This window comes from Neltuma alba, unplaced genomic scaffold, assembly GCF_004799145.2.
Source record: "Neltuma alba isolate B1F8T4 unplaced genomic scaffold, ASM479914v2 tig00002374_pilon, whole genome shotgun sequence".
NCBI classification, from domain to species: domain Eukaryota; kingdom Viridiplantae; phylum Streptophyta; class Magnoliopsida; order Fabales; family Fabaceae; genus Neltuma; species Neltuma alba.
Genome location: NW_021632837.1, coordinates 721075 through 744951, shown reverse-complemented (window position 1 = coordinate 744951; position 23877 = coordinate 721075). Strand labels below are relative to the sequence as shown.

Genomic DNA, 23877 nt, shown 5'->3' with positions numbered 1-23877 from the left:
ATTTGTTGTCTTGACCCATGGGATGAGGTTGTGCTTTTGACTTCTCCCTGTTGAAGTCAACATTGAACTTTGGAGGGAATCAAGAGCCAACACTGGAATGTCACGAAGGAATAAGTTTTGAGAATCAGGCTCGTGTTAGTGGCAGCGAAAACATTTGATTAAATGAGCTGTAGCAGCCAGGACTCGGATCGGACACGGCTGTTGACCAAGCATCCAAAATGAAGTGTCGCAGAAATGCAAAATGGAAACAAACCAGCTGGCCAATTTACTCTACATGTCCGTTCTTTTTAATTAAACAAGCCACCTGATGAATTGTACTGCTGTTTACCCTGCATCTCATTTTCTACAACAGAAAGAATGCAATAAATTTGATGAAAAATAAAATAGCCGCCCATGAGTGCCGAACTCAAAACCGAGAAAAAAATATGGGAAGGCCGGGACAGAGGGAGGAAGCCGCCCCCAGTGTGTGGGTCTTTTTTATTTATTTATTATGTTTGTTTGTTTTACTAGACAAACTGGGCGAGGCGTTATCATAATATCTGTGTCTGAAAAGCTACAGATCTGGCCATCCCATTCCCTCCGCCCAGGCCTCAAGGCAATGCTGGAGTCATTCCTTGGAGGCCATTCTTTACGACGACTAATCATGATTTTATAAATATAACAGAAAATGTTACAATGAAATCCTTTTTCTGACCGCCCTTGTTCGCTTCCATTTTCTCCCTCTGCAATTTCGCTCTTCTTCTGAGCGGGGTGCGCTCCTCCGTTCTCCATCAATGGCATTTCACCGGCGCCGTCTCCACTATCACCAGCGCTTTCGCTGTCTGGTTCCTTTCATTTCTGCCATCGCTGCTGCTTTGCTCATTCTCTTCGCTCTTCTCTCCCTTTTAGCTCCTTCCCCCGTCGATACCGCTCATCTTCACCGGAGCCGCCGCCAATCCTCGGTACTTTTCCCGCCTCTTCCTCTCTTTCCCTCAAACTCACAAACGTAATTCATGATGATTCATATTTGGATTCCTGACCCTTTTACCCCAATTCTTGTCTAGTTCGAAGCCGAAGCAGATGACGCGATTGGAGTACTCTCGTTTAGCATTCCGGTTAGGGTTCATATGACTTGTTTAGCTGGCTGGCTTATACATGTGTTTGTGTTCCGTACTTGATGCTGGATTTCTTCTTGTATCTCAATTCGGTATTTGTGCTTTGTTTTAATTCCTGATAATCAGACCGATGGAGGAAAGTTAGATCGCGATGTCTGGAGCACTAGAAATTCCGAGTTTTTCTATGGCTGCAGCAATGCAAGCACCAAGTTTCCAAGTGCGTATCTCATTGCACCATGTCTGATCAGTTCCCTACTGAAGTGTTGCGATGTAAAACTACTAATTTCAGATTAGAGGGGCGTGCCTCTCTCTTCTGAGTCCTAAATGCTACCTTTATTTGATTCCATATATTTAAATATGACAAAAACTATGGTTTCATATGGCAGAAGCTGAAGTGATTACGCAACCTAATCGATATTTGATGATTGCAACTAGTGGAGGTTTGAATCAGCAAAGAACAGGGGTAACTTATATGAGCTCGTGTCATTAGTGTAATGAAGCAGTATTTCATATTTATTTCTTGTTTCTCTGAATGGTCTCTCGTGATGGTTCTGAAATTTATAATTCAGATATTCAAAAGCATAACGTGCTTTTTGTTAAAAGAAAGAGAAAAAGAATCAACAGAAACAATATGTTAATGTGATGAATCAATCAATTGATTATCTTTCTTGTGATAATTTTATAATGTTATCATTGAATGGAGATGAGTTATCGAACTTGGAGCATATTAACAAAATAAGCATGAAGAATTTTCATCTGCATTCAAACAAGGCTGCAGAAATGCACCGCACATTTTTGTCCATTCTGATGTTCATGGATGCTTTTTCATTTTCTTGAAACCTTGGAATTGTTAAATTCCTGGTTTGAGATGCAAGACTTAGAGATGATGAACCCTCTGAGGAACTTGTAAACTGTAAAGTATTATCTTCAAGATGATGACAGTTATCGAAAAACCATACTTGGCTTTTTCTTCCATTCCTTCTTGTAATGGAAAATCTTATGAATTCTATTGTTTGCTGCAAAGTCTGACCTATAGATGCAAACTTCCTGTCTAGAGATTTTTTCTGATTAGAACGAGGAAATTTATTGTATTTCTTGATCACTGGCTTTCCATGTTGATTACAAATAATTACGTATTGTTGGGCCCACAACTAATGAACCAGTCTTGTGGCTATGGGCTTTTGAGAGAGAGGAGGGAGGTGCTGGGCATATATTGTGTGTGTGGGGATCAGGAGGGCAGATGATGAGGAGTTTGTAAGTGAATTAATGTAGAGAACCTATGCCTCTTGAATGCCCAGGGACCTTGGTATGATATTTATGCCATGTTCTTATGTTCCAGAAACGTGTAGCTAATCTAGCTAAACCTACTCTCTGGCTGGATTTTATTAAATAGTACATTTGAGTTGTTGGGTTCCATCACATACCCCTCTGTCAATATCAACCTTTTCTTTTCTGCATCTGGCCCTGGCAGATAACAGATGCTGTTGTTGCTGCACGAATTTTGAATGCCACTCTTGTTGTTCCAAAGTTGGACCAAAAATCTTATTGGAAAGATTCTAGGTCAGTTATGAAAGGAACTATATTTTCCTACGCCCTGTTTAATTATGCCATTGCTGTTAAACTATTGTGCCATTATTGGTGATGAAATTTTTGAATGTAAAATATTGTCATGCTTTGCCTTTTGCAGTAACTTCTCACAGATCTTTGATGTTAATTGGTTTATCTCCTATCTGAAAAACGATGTCAAAATTATCAAGCAACTCCCTAGAAAGGGAGGGAAAACGTTAACTCCATACACCATGCGTGTTCCAAGGAAGTGTAATGAAAGATGCTATATAAACCGTATAGTACCTGTACTTCTGAAGAAGCGAGTAAGTTTTATATTTCCAAAAGCCTTTTCTATCGCCTATTTCTTGTATAACTTATTAGATGCTTTAACGTTATCTAGAGGACTTTGTTGTCATCTGTCTGTTTGATTGCTGCTTGTTGTGCGGAAGACATCAAATATTCAAGTTATATGATCCGTGATATATTATATGATTAACAAAACTTGACTTGGCATTTCCTTACTTATATTTCATTGATCTAGGCGATTTGTCTGTAAAAAATATGGTATTCAATGCTTTACATGGAATTTCTGAAGTCCTTTTTTTAATGCTAGAAGAAAAAACCAGGACTCAAGGATCAGTATGGTCAAATGTTAGTGTAACTTGTTGAGGCCAAACTAGGTTCCAAGTCATTAGTAGTGTTTGCGAGTTTCCCTCTTTGCTTTTCTCATATTTTCATTTTTAGGGTAATATGTAATTCTCATATCTTGCATTAATATGTGGACCTAAGTTGAACTCAATCACTTAAGCTTTCTGTTATATCAAGTGTTATCAAGTATTTTTTTATGATTTTAATAGAAAATTTAAGCTTATTATGCATGATTCTTATATGTTAAGGACTAGAGTCCAAGTGGGACGGATCTTATAGTAACTTTATTTAGACGAATTATATTATTCAATTGAGTGTGATCAACGCTTGAATTTTCATCAACTGGTTACTGTCTCTTATTTGTCTGATGCATTTGAACGGCAAGCGCTGATGTTTAAATCACCTGAATCTTTAATGTTGGCCAGGCGATCTCATCATAATGCTACTTGCACTATTCATCTTAATACTGCCTCAAACCTATATTGTTCACAGATACTGTTCATTGTAATTTAATATCCCCAGATTTTGTGATTGTTAATCATTTTTTAGCAAACAAAACTTTCTATATTAATTAAACTTTCAAATCATGAGTTCCCAAATTTAGCCTCCATAAATTTGTAGTTAATTTGCTTCTATTCTGAATTTCATCAGCCAAAAAGCTTTCAACTTTAGGGTTCTCTCCATGATTGATGAACTTTTCCATATTCCTTTAAAAAGTTTTTGGTTTTAGGAGTAACTTTTGCCAAACCAAAATGGCATGTTTTATGCATATGAAACTGTGAAAGGTGTTGAAGATTCTTGAGAACGAATGAAAGTACTAGTGAATTTCAACTGTTGCTTTGTTTCTGCAATCTTTATCCCCTTTGGATAGAGCACCTTTTATTTATTAAATTTTTACGATCGCATCATATATCTCCATCACTTTGTGTGTCAAATAATTTAGTAGTGGTTGAGACTTTGAGTTTAAGCTTTTATTGTCAGGTCATATTTTTCTGATTGATTTCGTGTAGGGGTCAATGCTTGAATGTTTGATTATCTCAAAAAGATATTATTATCATTGTTACTACTACTTTTCATTTTTTTGTGGCAGGCTGTCCAGCTCACCAAGTTTGACTATAGGCTTTCTAACAGGTTAAGTACAGATTATCAAAAGTTGAGATGTAGAGTTAATTACCATGCTTTAAGGTTTACTGACCCAATATCAGCAATGGGTAAAAAGTTGGTCAGTCGAATGAGGAGGAGAAGCAAGCATTATATTGCGCTGCACCTGAGGTAGTCTGATTGATTTTTGATATTTTATTATCTTGTTATTATCCATATTCAGTTCAAATGTTCAAGTCACCAGTAACAGATGGAGTGATCAGTAGATCACCATCAAAACTCTGTATATTAGCATTACATAAGTGTGCAGGGCCATGTTTTTCAGTAGATCACCTTGTGTAATTATAATTGCATACAGACATGAATCAATTCTTTGGCTCAAAAAAAGGTCCTAATTAATTCTTGGCTGCTGTGATACATGCCATTTTGCATCCATGTTCATATTCAATTCGTTGGGGTATGTGCTTGGAAATTGAATAATCAGTATCACGTAGTTTTTACATGTTTTCTGCCAATTTGAAATTCAAGAATGATCAGTTTATGGACTTGGACGGTTTTGGCTGAAGGATGGCGTTATGCAACAACTAATATGATTTAAGTTGGAACAGTGGCTTCAGGTGGCAGATTTAATCAGAGTTTTTTTTTTTCAGTCTTTTGAGTATCTAAGTAATATATCTAAAAAGTTAGTTGTTATTTTCAGTCTTTTGAGTATCTAAGTAATATATCTAAAAAGTTAGTTGTTAATAGATTACAATGGTCAGGTAAAAAAAAAAAAAGATTACAACGCCATCCTTCTTCTTCTTCTTCTTGTTTAAACCATCTAGCCAAGGGACAACAAGCTGATTAGCTTTGGTTAATGGGCAATTCCTGGAGTCATTTTTTTACTTTTCGTGGGTGACAACTCCTTGACTCATTTGAAAAACTTCTTTGGTTCAATGAAGGGGACCAACGATAATTATTTATTTAGATAGTCGCCTAGGGTTCTTTACCATGTTTGGCAGGTCTAGGAAAGGGGTAAATGATAAGGCAAGCAGAAGTGTGTCATACTCGCGGGTCTTGTGTTTGAAACAAGGCTTTCATATTTAGGAACATGATGGGAAACATAATTAGGATTATTTCATTGCTGTCCCAAGATGGTTGGGATCCTTTGTTTTATTTGAATTGGGATGTTTTATTGGGATGTCTGGATTATCTTTAGATTTGTTCAGTTTAAAAGTAGCCAATTGGGATTTATCTTTTATCTAGATTTAAATAATCTGAATGAAGTTTATCTCATCATTAGGATTATAGTAATTTAAGTAGGATTAGGAATGTGGTTCTATGAATAAGTCCTGGGACCATTTACTTTTTGCCCATTGAATAATAGTCAAATTATTGCAGTTCTCTCTCCCTGAATTTTTTTCTATTTTCTCCCGCTTTCTTCTCAAATACTCCCTCCTCTCCCCTTCTCCCTCCCCTTCCCTTCATTGTTTTACTTCAGAGTAACTTGTGAGGTTGTTTCTAGATCTGACTATAGTTTCCTGTTGCAGATTTGAACCTGATATGCTTGCATTTTCTGGATGTAACTATGGTGGAGGAGAGAAAGAGCAGAAGGAACTGGGGGCGATAAGGAGGAGGTGGAAGACATTACATGTAAGGTTTACATGTTTCGAAAATAATTGAATGTGAAAAACGATCGTATTTTGTTTAATTTCAGGAATCGTTTTGGTATGCTTGAGTGCACCTCATATCACCCGGTTTATGTGTGTTACGGTTACTGGAAGTTTTCTATGTTGTAAAATTGACATGAAGTTGTGAAAAATGCCTTCTATGATAGCTGATTCTAATTCCAAAAAGAGAAGAAACAAGACAAAACAAACCATAAAGTATGGACTTGGTGAGCATTAAAAGGGGCTTTTTTTTTTTAATTGAATTGCAGAGGAACAATCCTGACAAGGCAAGGAGGCAGGGAAGATGCCCATTAACCCCGGAAGAAGTTGGTCTCATGCTAAGAGCGTTGGGGTATGGTGCCGATGTTCACATATATGTAGCATCAGGGGAAGTCTATGGTGGGGAAGAAACATTGGCTACTCTCAGAGCGCTATTTCCTAACTTCCATACAAAAGAGACTATTGCCACCAAGGAAGAATTAGAACCATTTTCTTCATTTTCTTCTCGCATGGCTGCACTTGACTTCATTGTTTGTGACGAAAGCGATGTATTTGTGACAAACAACAATGGAAATATGGCAAAAATATTAGCTGGGCGAAGGTATATAATATTTCATTTGCTTTACATATCTCGTGCTTTCGCATGATCACTGTTACCTAAGCATGCTGGTTAACTTTGATATTTCCTGTAGGAGATACTTTGGGCACAAACCAACTATTCGTCCAAATGCTAAAAAACTCTATCGGTTGTTCCTGAGCAGAACTAACATGACTTGGGAAGCTTTTGCTTCCGGAGTTCGTACTTTCCAGAGAGGCTTCATGGGAGACCCAAAGGAAGTTAGACCGGGAAGGGGTGGGTTTCACGAGAATCCCTCTACCTGTATATGTGAAGATTCTGTGGCCAATAAAAATATAATTTCTGGACCAAGGAAGTTTGGGAAGGATGTGAGCAAGAGAAATTTTGTAAATGGAGACCCTAATGCTGACAATGAGCCTGATAATGACGATGATGAAGATCAGAATGATATCCAGGAGATGGGTATGTTCAATGAAACCATTTCGGATTATGAAGCTCTGAACTCTGATGATAATGAGCTCGAGGAAATTCTTTCTGATTAGTGAAGCTGGCCAGACTAAGCATTGCTGGACATGGACGCTTTCATTATGACTTTTTCCCGCTTCGCATCCCCTTGAATGGCTACTGCCTGAGCCAAAAATGCAATATCAAATCCAGGCATATCGGAAAATGAAAATGTGTGCATATCTTTCTTAACAACGCAGGAGCGTGTGAAAATATACCAGGAGCATGTTGTACGTCCAAAGGACATAATAGCGCCTCATTTTGAAGATGGACCGTGTTGGGACTTGGTATTTCCATTTGTGAAAATATGCCAGGATCAGAAGTGAGCATTGGGAATGGGAATGAACGTAAGTATAAGTTGAGAGCTTTACTGTATTGCGTTTGATATACTGTATATCTTCGTTCATAAAATTCATCTCAGTTGATACTGTATGTATATTCCTTCTCCCGGCCCCCTTTTTTAGAGCCTCTCGGGGGAGCCTTACCCTATGAGCTGACCTAGTTTTCTGGTTTCGCCTTTAGCTATGAGAGGAAGACATCTGCAGTTCTGTGCCAAAAGAGGAGGGTTGTGGCATAATTAAAAAGAAAGATACAAGGGAAAAAAAGAAGGGTTTAGGATGATTTTCCTATTGGACAACATATGCGCATTGACATTCGTTTTTCTAACATTCTTTTGTTCTTGATATTTAATCTCTAATCTGGTACGGCAGACTTAGCCTCCGCATGTTGAAACTATTTTCTTAATGAAAGTCACTTTTTTTTTTTGGGAAAAAATTTAACTTAATGAGATTTTCTGTTTGCTTAAGCTTTTTGGAAGTAATGAGAATCTCAAAATGGAAAGGGTAGGTTTCTAATTAATTTGAGAAGCTTTAATGAAAATAGTCAGATGCAGTAAGCATGCGAGAGCATCACAAGAATATTACAAAATTTGAAAAGTAGCAAACAAATAAATAGTTTTTTCATTTGGTTTAGCCCTTTAAAAAAATCCTTTATTAAAGCCCCGTTGGGCAGATATGGAGATTCACAAATGATTTATCGGATCTTCACTGCTTCTTCCGCATTGATTTGCGCTCGTTTTTCATTCATTGTTTGCTAGGGAGGGAGGGAATGAGAGGTAAAAGTAGGAATAGACCATCGCAATGGTGGTGGGGAAGGGCTAAAGGAGTCGAATCCCGGTTAACGGTGGTGAATGATCGAGGAACAAGAAGTAGGATTTTCCTTTGTTTATTGGGGATCTTAGATTAAAAAAAATAAAAAATAACATCATAGCAAATAGATCCACCGCGTGAGTGTTTCATTTCGTTAGTTGGGCCCTCAAGAATACGGCGTAAAGTCGGGAGATCAACAGCTTGACGCTTGCTGCAGAAAAGCTTGTTCCATCCAAACTGAAAATCACCCTATCTCGGGGGAATCCAAATTTTTATAGCATCTGGTCTATCACATAATCAAAGCGAAGTGAAGGAAAGGGAAAAAAATGATAGCCAAAAGAATGAATAAATGATTAATCCACAACATTCTTACAGGTAATGTTCCCCTCCTTATGATGAGACTCTTCGAGCTGGACTGGTAAAAGACGGCGACTGAAATCCAGTTCGTTGTGAAGAAGGCGGCTCTGATGGTGGGTTTAGGGTTTAGATGGTGGTGAACCAAAGTCCAAATTGGGAAAGACACCAGGTGGCCTCTCCTGGGGTTCGATGGAAAGTAAGTGGCTGGAATCGCCTACCACATCCGCCCATCCACAATGAGGTTCAGCCCTTCACAGATAGAGATTGTCAAAATCAAATCAAAACAGGACCAGACTACTAAGCTTAATCAAATACATTTTGGATTATATTCATTTCGCTATAATAAATAAATGCAAAAGGTAATCTTCTTTCGTTCCGTTGGTTCCTTTTTTGCCAATAATCATTTTTCTGTTTTTTTTTTTTGGGTGAAAAATCATTTTTCATTATTAGAAAAGTATGTTTGTACTCGTAATAGGTTTCCTCGCCCACAACGATATCCCAGCTTTCACCGGTTGTGCTATTGCCATATTTATGGACTTTCCTGATGCAGGGAAGCACCAAAATCAGTTAATTAGTGATCTAGCATGAAAACACAGCTCTTTAAAAAGCATTTCAAGGATGCATAGATTTTCAAATTTATTATAATACAAATCAACTTTTATATGCTCTGATTCCGTACCCGTTTCCGAAGTGTTCTTCCCCCCAAGTTCTTGACCAACCTGGTGAAAGGATGAAACTAGTTATATACAGTACTCTTCTTATCCTAAAGGAGTATAAAATGGATCTTACATTTAAGACAAAAAACAGTATAAAATTTGCAAGACAGTAAAACCAATTGAATAAAACACGAGACTAAGAAAAACCACCCAGCATGGTACATCTGTCAGCAACCAACCCTTTGAACGTGAACTGAGATAAGGTTCAGAGGGGAAGCAGGATCAATTAGAGAAAACCCATGGACGGATGTGTATATAATCAGCAGCTTGGAAGAACGATGTATTCCAGCTCTTGGGAGTCGACAAATGCAAATGATAATTCTTATGAGTTATAATGTTTTCCATATGAAGGAAATGGCCCAAGCCCCATCTTATCTAACCCAAAAACGGCAGAGATATACTCATGGCAAACTGGACCCAAGAATTTCAATCCTTCCCTACCCTATGAAGTGATTAAAACATTGGAGATTCGTATGTGCTAAACAGTACATGTAGAAATTGACACGGATAACTCAAGATCCAGACAAGTAACTTTATTCTTCAGTGAATTCCAAATTAGATCAAAAGATAAAAGATAATATGGAGTTTGATATGGTTTGGGTCCCTGGGGAAAGTCCAGCGTGACGATAAATCAGATGCAAGCTAAAGCTCTTAGAACTATTGAGAAATAAAAATAGCATGATGTAAACTGCAAGACTATCTCCAGGAGCCCAATGGAAATTTTCAATTGTATGAGCAATGGTTGCGGCTTGTGAACAAACATGTTAAAAGTCAAAGAAAAGAAAAGGAAAAGGAAGCGAATGAAGACATTACAAGTAAACCGAAATTATCACCAGAACAACATACGCTCATTGCTTGGAGATACATGCCACGTTTCTCCCTGTCGTGAACCTATGCCTTCGAAGAACCTCTCCTCCCACTTGTCTCCCCATTTTGTTCCAAGTTCAGTTTCAGCCCATTTATCTGTCCTGAGTAAGTAAAGGGGGAAAGGCAATTCAGAGCTATCATAAAAGTTAATTTTGGGCCGAAAATTTAGAGTGCTTACCCTGTAAAAATAATACTATCTCCAGTCCTAAATATAAAATCCAGTAAGATCCAGTACTAGATCTTATATTTAGGACCAGAAAAGGGGAATGGTAATAAATAATGTAATAGAAAACAGAACAAGAGTCCTAGCTAAATTGTCATAATGTAATGCTTATTGACACAGATTTTGGTCTTATCATCTTGCAGTAAGTATAATCCAAACTAAACATGTTCTCCATAACCGATTATCCATCAATTCAATCAACTCAACATTTGTTCAGACCCCAAAAGGAATTCTTAAAACAAAAATAAAGATTAAGTGCTACAAAAAAATTCAAAATTCAATTCCCTCAATCAACACAACTTTTGGCTCATATCATAGATAATAAAGCAATTCCAAAAAATTTACAGGACATCTTACAAAAGACTGCAGTAAAGGACATCAAAGCAAAAAAGTTTGAATGGATAATTTGAATGAACCATTTAAGAACAGAGCCTCTTCCATCGTAATGCTCCCCCCACTTTTCCCACCATGATTGTTCATTCAGTCTACCATACTTATGTGCCCCTTTCTCAGTCCAACCTTTAGCATCATATTTCTCCCACCTAACCAAATTGAACACAGTTAAAAATCGTAAATGAATTCAAGTCATAACCAATGTTTATACGATGACCACTACTGGATGTAAAGCCCTACATGAACTTACCATTTTTCATACCATCCAGCATTTTCCGTTCCTGATTTTGCTTGTTTTTGTGCACTCCTTTCGATTCTTGCAATGTTACTGTAATGTCAAACATGCAACACTTGTTAATGTCAAGAAGTCAAGGGGCTCAGTTAATTACAATAAGCAGAGAATAGCCAAATGAAAACTATGACCTCCATTCATCTTGATGAAGGTTTTCTTGCCACGTTTCCCACCATGAATCACCTTCAGCATTCCGACCAGATTTTTCCACGCCTGAAAAGAATTATAGACCCAATCAAATGGCCCTCTTGAGACAAAAATTTAGATTATCCAAGAGCTTGACAAATAATGACACTATATCTTATTGTTCTCAGCACAATAGAAAGAACTTGTTGAGTGTCCTAAAATAACAGGTAATTTTCTGAAATTGCAATCGATGATAACATTTGATTCCAAGCAAGGTTCAGCAGACGTCAGCAAATGTTAGCCATGTGTAACAAGACAAAACCTGTGCATGAGTGGCCAAATATATAAATCCAAGAACTTCCGATGACCTGCTATCTGCACAATCTTCTTGTCAGTTATCAGAATAGGTGGAATTCCGCATTGCATAACAGCTCTGTTCTCACATCATTTAGTAGAGTTATTTGATACCACTTTATACGTTCATTTAAGCTATCTAGACAGTTGATCCCATTTGTTTGACCTTCATACAGTCATTGCAATTGGAAAAGGCCTTTAATTGCTACAAATTTGCATATATGATATATGATCACAAATGCACATGAATTACATGGGTTCAAACATAGTGGAGATTAGTAGAGGTCGTCTGTTTTTCAGAGGAAGAGGGGGCTTTAGTAACAAAATCTTAACCTCCAATATTGAAGCTGGCTTATGTGGAAGTACGCTTCCATATGAAGGAAATCATAGACTTAATGTTTATTCTATCCAAGTACTGATACAATCAACATGTACTAATTATACAACAAATAACAAAAATTTCTAGAACAGAGTCAATATTACATAATTTCAAGCTGCTCTAGCAAGCCAAGATGAAGTAGCATACCTAACTCCTTATATCCAGTCCAATCACTCTTCTCCCACCACTGTAAATTAGATTAATAAAGCCAATTAAATGAATCCATCTGGGATGGGATATTGATAGGGTTATATAAAACTATCAACCTAACATACTTCAAATTCATTCACCTCGAAGCCTACTTGACAGAGAAACAAAAAAGCGTTAAAGCATGCTCACTATAAATAAAACAATATCTTGCGCAGATCATCTAGCTTCCATATCTACCAGAAGCTAAGTTGGGAGAAATGAGGTTTGTAATTCGGCAATGACTTGCAAAGAACAAATCACGAAACATGAAATAGAACCTTGAAGATTTCCATACAGTAATATTCCTACGGGTAAGCCTCCGAGAGAAAATAATGATAATTGAGTTCCCTCAAAAGCCTTTTGTATGAAAGTATAATAAACATTGAGGGATACCGTCACATTGAATTCATTCAAAATATTAATTTACGAAGAACTGCTCCCAAATATTTATTTCCTGACCACCAGTGCTTGTAAATTGTAAACTATAAATACCGTTTCTTTCCATTCCGAGGAACCATCATGGCATTGACCACCCATCCTAGTCCATCTACATCTATATCCGTTTCTGCCCAGTTCTTCCCCACTTTCCCTGTACCAGGTACTACCATCTTCATTAGTGCCCGACTCGTTCACTTTTCATTCAATAAGTTGATGTCCCAGTCCTTCTCATTTGCTATACCAGTGTCTGTAAAAGAACCAGCGATCATGGACAGGCATGCTCTTTTAGATTCCATTATTGGCCAAATTGAATAGCCTTCTAGCCGATCTTCAGGCCAAACAACCATCGTAATGTAAAAAATTGGTACAGATATCAATCACAAGATACCTCTTCTTGGCGGAGTATCACGTGATTGCGGACCGGAATATCTGGGGCTACAACGAGGATAGAATCTTTCTTGCTTCATATTGGAACTGTAACAATATCATGACATAGAGCAGCATAACCACTGAGAAAAATTTTCAGCAATTGTTGATTGCAGAAGGTATTAACAACAGCCAAGTAACAAGCACCACTATCATATATTCCACAAAACGAAGTGTAGTTTGTTTAATTGAGATAATAATGTAGAAGAACAAACGGCAAGAAAAATAAATTAAACAGTTAGTTAAGCATGAATAGCTTTGGTCCATGCACGAACTCTATAACTGGTTGAGGAATTATGGATGTTAAGATTTTCATTCAAACTTTCTTGACAAGTATGGAATGTGCTCCCGATTTGAAAGGGATTGCGAAGTTATAAAATGAGTTTTCAAAAGTTATAAAGAGCTATTTCATCTCCTACGAACCTTAAGGTCATCTGCCATCACCAGCATATCATAATGATTTGATTATGTACAATCAGAAAACCCTGGAGATATCCTAGGCGCCTAACTTAAATTGCCGTCAGACACCCCAGGAGGAAGTTAACTGGAGAAGTTGTTGTTGGCATTAGCTATATAAAAGAAATTGTTGAAACCAAAAACTATGTCAGTTTCATTGGAGGATCGTCGGCGGAGCCATGTTTGCAGAAACTTCATGCTACTTCTAAAAGAATGTTGACATTTCTATAGTTCGAGAGCGGACATAAATTAAAATTTGACACGTACTGAGGAGAAGCAAAAGGCATTGCAGGGGAAGCTTGAACTCGAACTCTGTGAGAGCTCTTCCTGTAATCAAACAGCCATTCTTCGCTCTTCTCGCAGCCTTCACTCCGAATAGGGGAAACTGGGTCGGAACAACAGCAAGTGATGTGAGTGACTCGCACTCGGTCATGCTTAAAACCCAGCTTTCGACGTTTTCGAGGATCGAATGCATGGCTATGCCGGGGAAGCTGACGTCGTCTGGGTTTGAAATCAAAATGCGCAGAGAAGCCTCTAGAACTCGCCGCCATCAGTACAGCATGGCATTGACAAGGAGGACGAAGAGCGCCAGTATTACATATAGTGAGGCGAGAAATGATAGAATGAGATCACGAGAAGATGGGTGTCTTGGGACATTTGCAGGCGGTCAAATACCCCCAGTTTGACCCTTGGAGGAAGAGAGGGAAGCGGGGCCGCGCAGGTGGAGGCGGAGGAGTGGGTGTGGGTGAGATCAGATCCGGCCTGGGTCTCCAATCCCCAGAGTTCAGTGATTTATACACGTCAGCGACAACAGGCCGACGGGAAGGTATAGGAGCGGTTCCGCTCCGTTCCTCCAATTCCTAACGCCATTTCAGTAACGCCACGTGTCAAGCATTCACATGCATCTATCTGCTGGCCTATTGGGTTGCACGAGCTTGATCTCGCCTCGCTGGAGTGAAAAATTTATTTACCGCCAATGATGAGGCATGAGTACAATTGGGACAAAAATACTTGCAAAGCACAATATAGGTAGGCGGGGGACGTGGCCAGCGGCCAAAATTACGGTCAGAGAAGCGGCATCCGCCATCGGTACTATCATCTGGATAGCTTCTAAATTTTTTAAAAAAATTATATAGTATACAAAATAAATACTATATTCGGTCTTATTTAGATAAGATATTGTTTGTAAATTATAAATGAGATCTTATAAATAGGACTGGAGGTAGTATATGAGAAAAATTTTGTTATAATTTATATGATTTTTAATTCCAAACACTCACTTAGTTCGGTTCAACTCCATCACAAAAAATTCGCAGCATTTAATTCGTTTTTTTAAATATTGATTTCTTTAACTTTAGTTTGAACTTTGAATATAATATTTTTATTTTAGTTTTTGTGCCACTTAGAGGGGGTTGAGTTTTAACCTTTACCCGCACACCGCCATGTTACTCCCTGCCATCCTAATGTATAAATCAAAATAGGAATATAATAACTAGGAAACAAGGATAGAAACGCGGGGGTCACGTCATCATTTACTGACCATGCTAGTGTCATTGTTGATACGTGGTACTGTTAAGCCACATCATCATTCTAGATTGGTTTTTTTTTTGGGGTCAAATTCTGGATTGATTTGCTAAATAGTGTAAAAATATACGGAGATTAACACAAGTAAACGGTGGAAACTGTAAGGATGAATTGTGCGGCGGGGGCCATCTATAAAGCTGATCCAAAATCGTTGGTGACCTTAGGTACGAACAAAACGGCAAAGCGGGCCAGGTGTAAAATAGCCTGGCAGCGGAACGTGTGGACTCAAGTGTTGACCATGAGAATAAAAATGTAACGGACCAGCTTGCACTTGGCGTGACTGGACGCTGCCGTGCACAAACTGACAGGCCCGCCGCACAATTCCTGCCGCCCTTTGCATGCGGGTGCGTGTGTGTGTTGGATAAACTTCTTCCTTCGACGTTCACCTCCAACGAAACTTCTGGAGCCTAGAAAGAGAACAGGAAAAAAGAAACGAAAAAGCCCCCAACATTTAACTGCCAGGGTTCAATATAAAAGGATGCTGTGATTACTTATTAAGCATTCTGAAATTCATAATTAGGCTGCTGTAAATATACTTCGCGCCTGCCTTCACGTTTGTGATACATTTGAAAGGAGTATGGGAGAATGACAAGCAGGGATAATGCGCCGATGCTAACTATTATATTTGATCTTAATAATTATAAGACCTCGTTTGTGAGGTATTATAATTAGAACTGAAAATAATATAAGATGTATTTTATATTCATATTACAAATTGGATTTTATATTAAAAACAAAAAGTAGTGTCAATTAAAACGCAGAGGAAGAAGAATTTGATCAGCATATTTATAACATTGCCCCATTTGGTGTGATCAAAGAGTTTTTTATGGAAGTAAAAGTAGAGGTGGAATTGGAAATGGAAGCAGAATTGGGTTTTAAAAATGTGTCTGGTATGCTGATGAATTCGGTATATTAATTTTATTTCATTTATATATTAATATTAAGAAAAGACTAGAATGCCCATCAAATTTAAGGAAGGAAAAAGAACGTGTGTTAGTGACGATTCCATATATCTGAATGAAGGAGAAGTTTAAGAGACCTCACGAATATCTTCAATCTCGACTTGTCCATCAAATTTCTCGTGGATCCATTTATGGAGATGAATGTGAAAGGGGCATTGAATCCTTGATTGACAGTAAGAGATTTTTATTTTAAAACTCTAGCAAACTCAAGAAAATCAATAAACCCAAGAAGAAGAATCATGGTATAAACCCATGAAATTCTTTGTTCATTAACGATAGAATCATAATAGATCATAAACCAGGACTAGGTCACTTGCAATAAAAAAAAAAAAATTGTCCAAAATTAAATCATAACTCCTCCGGGACCTTCAACCATCAGGACCTCTGAAACTCAGTCGAAACTCCCAAGGACCTTCAGATCTGAGTGAGTATTGGTTTGTGCTGTCACCGCCGCCATTGCTAGTGGAGGAGGGTAGTCAGAAAGACCCATCGCAGCAACCACGACATCCCGCCCTCCATCAGAATTTTGACAATGGGTTTCCAATTGGGCACCTCAACCTCCATTAGAGCTCCTTCCAACTTCGCATAGGTCCTGTAATCAGGATCGAGTCACTGCACAAGGGCGCGTTCGAGTAAGACGGTAAAGAGAGGAAGGCCGGAAGGGTCATATCGGGGGACAGGTAAAGTTGTTAATTAGAAAAACGCATGAGGGTATGACGATTCTGAAATCCTACTTTCATGGTACCCATCTCAGTTTCATGGTTTTTTTTTTTTGACCGGAATCTCAGTTTCATGGTTATACCTAAGAAACCCCACCTCCGTTATTTTTTATGGAAGTGAGTCCCACGTGAGAGAGGGTTGTGACACAATCCAATTTATGGATTTCCGTTTCACTTCCTCGGTTCCAGCCTACCAAATGAGGCATTAGAACTGAGATAACGTCCCCCCTTACTGGTCATGCACTGCCGCTGAATCTAATGCAGCCTGCTGATTTTACCGCTCCAGAGAAAGTAACTGCTGGCGTATATTTTTAATTTGCAGGCTTTTTTCAGCTGGATTCCCGGACCATTGGCAAAATGGATTGTATCGCGTCTATTATGAGTTTCATAGTGAGAAACTTTATAAGTGTCATGAGATTTATAAGTTTAAGGAGTTCTCTTTTTTAATAGGTTAGTTTTATAAGACTAAACTCTCTCTTTAGATTTATACTCATCACATTAATATTTTTATTGAGAGTCTATTAACTGGAGAAGACTACTTGCAAAGTCTTCGAACTACTAAGAAGACTAAGTAAAATACCATAAAGTAAAGCCAAGCCGTTGGGAGCGCCGGCTCATATGACCCAACTCATCCTAGTCTGTCTGACTGGTTGGGGATTTCTTTTTTCTAGATATTATTGGGCATTTTGCCTGCAATCTGTAATAATTAGTCTTGCCCACCCTGTGATGCCTGATTCCTGAGTTGACACTTGACACTACCAACCCAAGGAGGGTGGCTGTTTCAACTGGTTTTCCTCCAAACGAAACGGACATGGTGGAATCAAATAATTAATAGTGGATGAGTACGACAGAATGTCATGCATATATGCCGCGAGAATCATTTGATACGCAGACATTGTGAACTTCATTGGCTAGAATTCCGTTTTGATTTAGGTGAGAATAGTTCTGGCTTTGACATGTCCCTTTGCGTAGATTGATACGTGATCTGAACAATAATTACTAGTTTTGGTAGATACCGAATTACTGGAAATGTGAGCAAGGAAGCAGTTTCATTTGCATTACGTACCCTTGCAATCGAGCTCCAAGCCTCGCCTCGCCAAGCCAAGTTTATTCAACGTTTGAGCTTTAATGGCGTATCAGATAATCACAGCTCAGTGGTTTGAGAGCCCCCGTAATCGGACCCTCCACCACACACGAACAGCTTATTCATCAACCTAAGGGCCGCAGACGCATGGGCAGGGGAAGAGAAAAATACCTTTTTGGATTTTTCAATTGAAAAATAGTAACCCTCACTTTTATGAATGCCTTGAAGGAACTAATTGATAAATCATTATTTTCACTTCTTCAAGCACCTCTTTTTTTATCTTTTAATAAACAGCTTGTATGTCTTAAATGGGCTATTAATCAGTAACAGTTAATATAATAAGAGACAAAAAAAATCATATTTGTGTTTAGTTAATTTAAAAGTCTAGCAATCTTGTTTTTTATTTTTTATTTCCAATAACTTATGCTTGATTTATTCATTGTATTATTACCATGGGTGAGTTGGTCACTTATCATAAAGTCGGACTACTTAAATTTATTTGTAAATTATTTGACATTTGATCCATGATTTTTTATAAGCTCTATAAAATTATCTGCTTATTTTTGCTGTTCAGTGTCGGTTTTAAAACATTGATCTCGATGATACTGTGCGGGATCCTTGGTCTTCCTGAAAAATTTTAAACATCCCTTCCTCGACTTCCCATCATACTGCAAAGAGTTTCGAGTCCCAGGATGGAGATCCGTCTCACTACAACCCACACGCGCAAACAAATACTGCTCATGGAGGAGAGAGGGCAGCTGAATAGGATGGCAAACCCAAACACACCTGAGGGGGCGAGCTGGGTAAATAGCCATTTGACCGGAAACGCTGTATTCCAGGAAACCATCAAATGTCCATGGAAGAGCTCTTTTCGATTTTAAAAAAAATTAAAAAAAGTAGAGTTATAAAATTTTAACTAAAAGGATAGGTAAAGGATTAACATAATCTTTGATATCTTTAATTTTTTCTCATTTTGATTTTAATTCCTTAAATTTTAAATCATTTGTAAAATAGTTCAAGTTTTTAATAAATTATAGAGATTGATATTTTAAATGAAAAAAAAGACTTAATGAACAAAAACCCATGATTTTAAATTTGAGGGACAAAAATAAAAATGAGAGTAAATTTGAGGGACCAAATATTATATTAATCGACATGTAAAATGAAAAAATAAAAATAATTAATAGCTTTTAATTTATTTTTTTTAAAATCAAACTCATTAAATTTTTTTCTTTCCTCCCCTTCATTTTTTTGGTACCGAACGAACTACTAGGTCCTGTTTGATGCGAAACATTCAAAATAAGAGATAAAAAAATGTGATTGGGATTATATTTATTATGAGTAATTTCTTATTATATGAAATTGAACAATCCCATATATGTAGGATTGGAGAATATTATCTCTCTTTATAGTATTTTCCAATTCTATGTATATGGATTTGTCTAATTTCAAATAACAAGCAATCAATCGTACTAAACATTCATTTAATATATCTTTGCAATTGTTATTTTTCATTTTTAATGTTTTGTACCAAATAAAACTTTAAAGTATAAGGGCCTGTTTAGAATAATTTATGAGTAACTTTTTAATTGTGATTTATAGAATACGAAATATGTGAGAAAAATTTTATTTTGATTTACATAAAACATGTTTATAATTGATTTCTAATATGATGCCAAGCAGGCCTGAGCTGGCTTTCCTTTTCCTTTTAGCTTTCATGGCGTTCCTCCTAGCGCTTCCGACCGCTGGTCACTTCTTGCCTTCTCGATGACAATGATGTAACGACCCGCTCTTCAGTTATTTATGCGACAGACTTCTTAAATAAATACTGTCGTTTTTTATGATGAATTTTAAATAACTAATTCATAAATAATTAGTTAAAATAATAAATAAATCAGAAATATGCTTTTATTTTTAAATATGTCTCTATAATAAGTAAAAAATATGTGAAAAAATGTGATAAGAAAGATTGTGAAAAAAGAGAGAATAAATAATTAAGAGTAAATTTTTCAAGAATACATCAAAGGTTAAAAAAATTAAAACTAAAACTTAAAAAATAGATCACACTTCTTTTTAAATTTAAAGTTTATAAATACAAAGGGAGGGAATATTGTGCATGGCCTATCAATAGAAGAGATTAGACGAAGAGATTCATCTCATCGTTAATCATACTTGTTGTATATTTCTCACTTCTCATTGTAAAAATTAAAAAAAAAAAAAATTATCCGTTTCTATAATTGATATGAGAGTCAAATAAATTGTTTAATTACAATAAATATGATTTTTCTATCTTGTATAACATCAAGTTGTATATCGATTTATAATTTAAATAAATTAATCTAAAAAAGTTATCAATATAAAAGATAAAATAAATTAAAATATATTATTCAGAGTTAAATTCGACCCTGCGAATAACTCGCATGTTAGAGATAAAATAATTTGATATAATAGTTTGTGATATTACTTCTAGTCCTTAATATAAGATTCAAAGAAAATGCTAAACAAAATTTTCATCAAAAAAAAATGTTAAACAAAATATTTTAAAGTATTATATTTATTATTTTTCTCAAATTAATTTGATCGGCTTATAAAGTGATATATAATCTAATGATACATATAAATATTTTAGAAAGATCATGTAATATATATTATAAGCAAGTAATTTTTTTAGCTTCTTTAATTATTTTTAAATTAATAAATTATGTCTTATATTATTCAGCGGGTGCAGTAATAATTTGGCTGGTCATGGTAAGAATTCACGGAAAAACGGAGCCAGGCCAACTGCGCAAAGGCACATGTATCGGAGACAGCCGGCTAAAGAACCGGGCCTCACTGTCGATTAGGCAACGATAAGCCGGAAAAGAAATATAAAAGCAAAAATTCACAAGCTCGCGTGTAACTGACACCGGCTATACTGGCCCTTGAATTAAACAATTCTCAATTGGGGTTCAAATAAGACATGCTTCGTTGGGGGGAATCAAGTTCCCTGTGTTGGATTATTGGAGGGCTTGAGAAGAGAGAAATCACTGGGTGATAGCACGAAGAGCAGCAGTGGTTCCTGCGAGGGAGGAGGACAAAGAATAGAGGAGTGATAAGAGGAGTATTATTGCTTTAAGAAAAGCCAGCGTGGAAAATGAACAGGGGAGCGGCCCGTTATATCCACACCACATGACTCTTCAGTGTTCACAGCTGGACTTATTCGCCGATCCAGCTCCTTCGTCTCTCGCCCCTCTCCTCACGCGCGGTCTGTTCTTCATATCCATATTCCCCCTCCTCTTTATATACCTTCCAATCCCAACTGTATGTATCATAATCATACCCCTTTTCTAGTAGCCAAATCACCAACTGACGAGTATAAGCTCTCCTTTTCCTCCAGACATGGTCGGCGTTTTCAGTCGCTCTCTCAGTTTCCCAAACAAGATTCCCAGCCGCCCGTCGCCCAAACCACGCATTTCCCGCCACATCAGGTCCATCAGTCTGCCCTGCCGATCTCACCCTCTGATTTCCCAGATCAAAGATGACATCATCCGCCTCACCTCATGGTCTTCTACTTCCAAACTCCACCCGCAAACAACCACCAACCTTTGCCACTCTCTGAGCCTTCTGGCCCAACTCCACAGCACCCTCCAAGATATCTTCCAGCTTCCCCATACTCAGGAGTCCCTCCGCCGCCAGCCCCGCTGGGTCGAGCATCTTCTAGAAGATTTCCTCCTCTTCGTCGACGTCCACGGAATATTCCAATCCTCTGTTCTGGCTCTCAAAGAACAGCATTCGGCTGCTCAGATGGCCGTAAGGAAGAGAGACCACTCCAAGGTGATTCTGTACGTGAGGGCTAGGAAAAGGATGGCCCGGGAGATGGAGAAGCTGGCGTCCAAAATCCGATGTGTGGAGCACAATTATGGCGTGACGACAACGACAACGTTGGTGCCGGTTGGAGATGCCGAGCTGGCAGGGGTGATCGTGGATGTTATTCGTGTGACGGCGTGCGTTTCGGTTGCTCTGTTCAGCGGCATCGGATCATCGTTAGCGTCGAGGAAGTTGTCGTGGGGGCAGCTGGTGAAGCTGTCGAGGAAAGGCAGGAGTGAGAGAAGCGAGCAGGAAGGCATCAAAGAGCTGCGGGTGGAAAGCTTGTGCAGTCTGAAAAAGAAGGGCGACGAAGAGGTGAGATCTGCTCTGAAGAGAATGAGAGATTTGGAGGGTTCTATCAGCCTTATTGAAACTGTTAGCGACAGAGTTTTCAGGGCTTTGATCAACTCCCAGGTTGCTTTGCTAAACACTCGCGCGCACTAGGCAGCTCCACTGTGATTTTGAAACCAATGAGAATTCTTCTTAGCTGTATGCTAGGGCATATATATGCAAATATACGCAAAAAAGGAAAATTAAAGGGAGTTGTTCACCCAAACATAAATAAATAGATAAGCAAAGGCTCTCCACCTGTAAACAATAACATATGTCATTTATTGAATAGTGCAGAGTAGCATTTTTCCCCCTCTGTCAACGAAAATTCAAGTCAACCTCCGCAATAGTCTTCACAGACGAGTGTACTTATTCTGGCAGTTAATTTTGTCCGTTTTCTTTTTCTTATGACCTCCTCATATTTTTGCCTTCGTTCCCATTATATTCCTCCTGTCCCTGTACGTGCTGGTTGGAAAATTAGATTTCATCTCATTAATTCACTTTATTTGCTATATTTATTATTATTTTAAATTAATTTATTATATTTATAAACTAACTGATAGTGTATAATACAATGATATAATGTTGTGCGTGGTATTTTAAGAAAATTATGACACACCTATTAACTAATTTATTTATCTAAATTATATTAGTGAAATAGTAATAGTTCCTAAGAACCAGTATTATAACTTGTCGTTGTTATATAGGGCCACATCATATGTCTAGTACTTTTTTATTTTTTTGCCTGAATATGTCTAGTAGCAATATATACTACTTCCGGTCCTTAACATAAGAAGTAGGTGACTAATTTAAATAAATTAAAAAAATTAGTTAAGTTAGTTATTTGTAATAAATAGATATTATCTTTCCTAAAATATCCTTACTAATTATGTGTATACAATGACTATTTTAAAAAATAAATAAATATAAGAAACAAAATAGATTAGAGTCTTATATATAGGACCAAACTGAAAAACAAACAAATTCTTATATTAAAGATATGAGTATAAAGATGTCAGGTCAAAAAAAAGATACTCCTTCAGTCCTTAATATAGGACCCAATTATTGAGTTAGTTTTGATCCTAAATATAAGACCCATTTTTCATATTTATCAATAATCTCTAAATTACCCCTATGGATACTCCCTCAACCATAATTAAGTAGAAGAGGGAGAGGGGGTATTGAGAAAGATGATTATGGTGTTTTAGGAAAACCGTATCATATTTATTATAATTAACTAACTTACCTAACTTCCTTAATCTAATCAAATTAGTTAAATGGGTCTTATATTAAGGATCAGAGGAGTATTATAAAGATGCAAGGAATCAGATTGCACGAGACGAGACCATGCATTGTTGGAGAGAAGAGATACAGAGAGGCATGTAGTTTTAACCAGATCATTCAGTTTTAAGCAGGACTGACTGACGATGGGGATAGGATGCTCATAACTATTTCCATGATCGCCGTAACCTGTAACGCTGTTGGATGGATGCATGGTAAAACAAGATTGACGCTGCCTAAGCCTGTTATTGTGATTCGAGGGAGGACTTTGATTATGAAAATTATGTTGTCCTGTATTAGCATAATAAACAATTTAAAAACAATCGTTATTCCTGATTGGTGTGCAGACGAAGATGTGACTGACTCATCATTGTTTTATCTGGGGGGAAAATTGATGATGACGATGATTTTGAAGATCTGCTGAACATTATACGAGGGCGGTGATGAGAAAGTCCGATCCAAATGATTTATTATTTTTTAAAGGATGGCAATGATTGATTCATTAAAAAGAGCAAACAGAGGGGAGGACTACTTAAAAAGGAAACAGGAGAGGGTGGCAATAATGGTGGTAGCCTGGCACAGACAG

General features: G+C 37.4%; 2 protein-coding genes, 1 long non-coding RNA gene and 1 pseudogene across 3 annotated transcripts; 3 read left to right on the top strand and 1 right to left on the bottom strand.

Moving 5' to 3' along the window:
• Positions 1-539: 539 nt before the first annotated feature.
• Positions 540-7630, top strand: LOC114724333 (O-fucosyltransferase 16). Its single transcript, XM_028910677.1, has 10 exons — positions 540-941; positions 1044-1094; positions 1221-1311; positions 1481-1557; positions 2566-2654; positions 2782-2965; positions 4381-4562; positions 5921-6023; positions 6310-6641; positions 6733-7630. The coding sequence occupies exons 1-10, from the start codon at positions 774-776 to the stop codon at positions 7157-7159; spliced, it is 1704 nt and encodes a 567-aa protein (XP_028766510.1). The 5' UTR covers positions 540-773; the 3' UTR covers positions 7160-7630.
• A 385-nt stretch (positions 7631-8015) lies between these two features.
• On the bottom strand, positions 8016-14251 carry LOC114724355 (uncharacterized; annotated as a pseudogene).
• On the top strand, positions 12717-12958 carry LOC114724373 (uncharacterized). The gene is made up of 2 exons (XR_003738304.1): positions 12717-12792; positions 12879-12958. It is a non-coding gene; the product is annotated as an uncharacterized LOC114724373 (long non-coding RNA).
• Positions 14252-21104: 6853 nt separating the features above from the next.
• Positions 21105-22224, top strand: LOC114724363 (uncharacterized). Its single transcript, XM_028910706.1, has one exon. The coding sequence runs from the start codon at positions 21213-21215 to the stop codon at positions 22122-22124; it is 912 nt and encodes a 303-aa protein (XP_028766539.1). The 5' UTR covers positions 21105-21212; the 3' UTR covers positions 22125-22224.
• The last annotated feature ends 1653 nt before the right edge of the window (positions 22225-23877 follow it).